At 45.7% G+C, this 2500-nt stretch overlaps 1 protein-coding gene across 4 annotated transcripts in view; it reads right to left on the reverse strand.

Annotated features, from left to right (window-relative positions):
• The window catches only part of lekr1 (leucine, glutamate and lysine rich 1), a 71271-nt gene that overhangs the window by 63094 nt on the left and 5677 nt on the right, over nucleotides 1-2500 (reverse strand). The window contains exons 2-3 of one of the 4 annotated variants that reach the window (XM_048264109.1): nucleotides 2165-2292; nucleotides 887-1080 (exon numbers count right to left, since the gene is read on the reverse strand). In XM_048264109.1, the coding sequence (XP_048120066.1) occupies nucleotides 887-1080; nucleotides 2165-2170 (200 nt within the window). In that variant the 5' untranslated portion in view covers nucleotides 2171-2292. Of the gene's footprint in view, nucleotides 1-886; nucleotides 1122-2164; nucleotides 2293-2500 lie in introns of all 4 variants that reach the window. The other 3 variants (XM_048264108.1, XM_048264110.1, XM_048264111.1) reach the window with 3 other exon arrangements.

Raw genomic sequence — 2500 nt, forward strand, 5'->3', positions numbered from 1 at the left:
CACGTACGTGATCGATTGCATTCTTCAAATGGAGAACAAATTCCTGACAGTTCCTGATCGCTAAACATTCGTTTTCTTTTTCTGTCAGTTAGCAGTTAATGTAGAAGCACCTAGCATAATTTGACTTCAGCAGTGAGAAGTCCTGTTGCGAGAAAGAGAGAGCGCACCTGCAAAGTGGTGCTGTGCGCGTGTATGTGTCTGCATGGGGTTACGTTCGGTTCAAGTCAGAAGTTGGTCCGTCCGGTCCCGCATTCACGCCCGGCTCCATTATTAGATTAACGTTATCGAACAGCTGTAAAATATGTGCAGGAATTTCTGCGCATTATGATGGCTAGAGTTGCGGGTCTTGAATAAATCATGCGCTATACCCGCAATCCCGCGCTGATTTTTAGAGCCTGTAAACGTTGGCAACCATGCAAGAATTTGGTGACTGTTTTTATTTTTCCTGTTATTCTCGGGATCTACTGGGCAAGTCCTAAAGATCTACAGGTCGATCGCGATCGACGGGTTGGCGACCACTGGTCTATATGATGACCTGGAAGCTGGCCAACTCCAGGCTCCCTGTGTGTGGCCCCTACCTGTCCTGCAGCAGGCTGTGTGTGTGTGGCCCCTACCTGTCCTGCAGCAGGCTGTGTGTGTGTGTGAGGCCCCTACCTGTCCTGCAGCAGGCTGTGTGTGTGTGTGAGGCCCCTACCTGTCCTTCAGCAGGCTGTGTGTGTGTGTGTGTGAGGCCCCTACCTGTCCTGCAGCAGGCTGTGTGTGGCGGTGGCCCCTACCTGTCCTGGAGCAGGCTGTGTGTGTGTGAGGCCCCTACCTGTCCTGCAGCAGGCTGTGTGTGTGTGGCCCCTACCTGTCCTTCAGCAGGCTGTGTGTGTGTGGCCCCTACCTGTCCTGCAGCAGGCTGTGTGTGGCGGTGGCCTCCTCCAGCTCGGTCCTCAGCCTCCTCTCGCGCTCCGCGGCGCCCCTCAGCTCGTCCAGGCTTCGCTCGGCCTCGGCCAGCCTCTGCTGCAGCCGCTGGAACTCGTGCAGGATCAGGTAGCTCACGCCGCAGTACTGGCACTCCGTCTCACTGCGCTCCATCTGCAGAGAACACCACACTCAAACACAGATCACACACACACCTGACATATGGATTATATAGGTACTATACGTTTACTACATTATACTACAATACTACAACACAATCTGAATTTATGTTTTATTTGTTTGTGTCTTTTAATATAAGAAGCTGCGTATTCCCCTTTTCAGTTACTAGGGCTAAATTAAAATACATTAAGCTGCCTGAGTTAAATTCCTTTCTACTTTAACAGACTTTAGTTGCACATAAACTCCACTTTTAGGTATTGACTTCTTCAATCACACTCACAGTGGCAATCGATAACAGAGGCTTGTACTGTCCCCCCTGTTGTATGACAGGACACAAAGACTGTGCCTGTTGCTAAGGAAACAGTTGGGTTTATCAACCAAAGATCATTTTTTTAGCCTGCCTAACAACACATATCTAGGAGTATGCCATTTGGGACCAAATGGGCAGATTCTTTGTCTCTCTATAATCAAAAACTCAAAAACCTAGAACAACTAAATATGTACCTAGCTCTAGGTTTTAGAACCTCTGAAATATTCATGAAGACCATTAGTGATATTTCCCAGTATATAATAGCCTACTTTTACTCAGCATGAAATAATTTTTTGTTTTACCATTATTACTGGTATTACTATTGTTACTAGGAGTAATACTGATATAATTTGTCCTTTCCAGGTGCAGGTAATAACACAAAAGAATGTAAATGTATTAAATGGCATTGTTTTTGTCACCTGTTCCTTCTCATGGACAGCAATGATTTAACTATTCGATTCTGAAAGCAGTTTCCCTAACACTGTCTGTCAGAATGTCACTTTCCCACAGAGAGATGACAACGAAGATTTCCAGATGTGTGTCTGCACACCAGGCGACACACACAACACATTAATTAATGTCACTGTTTGCCTGTTTGTATGTTGTTGTTATTTCCACATTCACATTTTTTTTTTGTTCAATCATTCTATAATGTGTTCCACACTAGCAAAATAAGAAACACGGACAAATCTGAAGAGCCAAAACAAAACAAAATTCTCCAAAACACAATCCTGCTGTCTGTCTGTATGTACTGTAACTGTCCCACACCACCATAAGGTTCACGTTCAGTAGGTTCCAATATCCAATGAGGCCATGTTTTACTGGCAAGACTCTCTCTCTTCCCCACCAGGGCCTCAGGACAGGAACAAGATCATCCAGACCCAGCACAGGAAGAACTGGTTGACAAAAGACAAGTACAGCCACAGTCCAGGAAAAGCATGAGGCAAAGCACATATTTACATCTCTCTCTTCCACACTCTCTCTCCCTCTGTCTCTCTATCTCTCTTTTCCTTTTTATGTCTTTTGATCTGTCGCTTGTGATGTATCTGCCAGTATCACTTTAAGTGCATCCACCTGAGCAGCTTAACATCTGCTATGTGCAGT

The sequence above is a fragment of the Alosa alosa genome, chromosome 15 (genome assembly GCF_017589495.1).
Source record: "Alosa alosa isolate M-15738 ecotype Scorff River chromosome 15, AALO_Geno_1.1, whole genome shotgun sequence".
NCBI lineage: Eukaryota > Metazoa > Chordata > Actinopteri > Clupeiformes > Clupeidae > Alosa > Alosa alosa.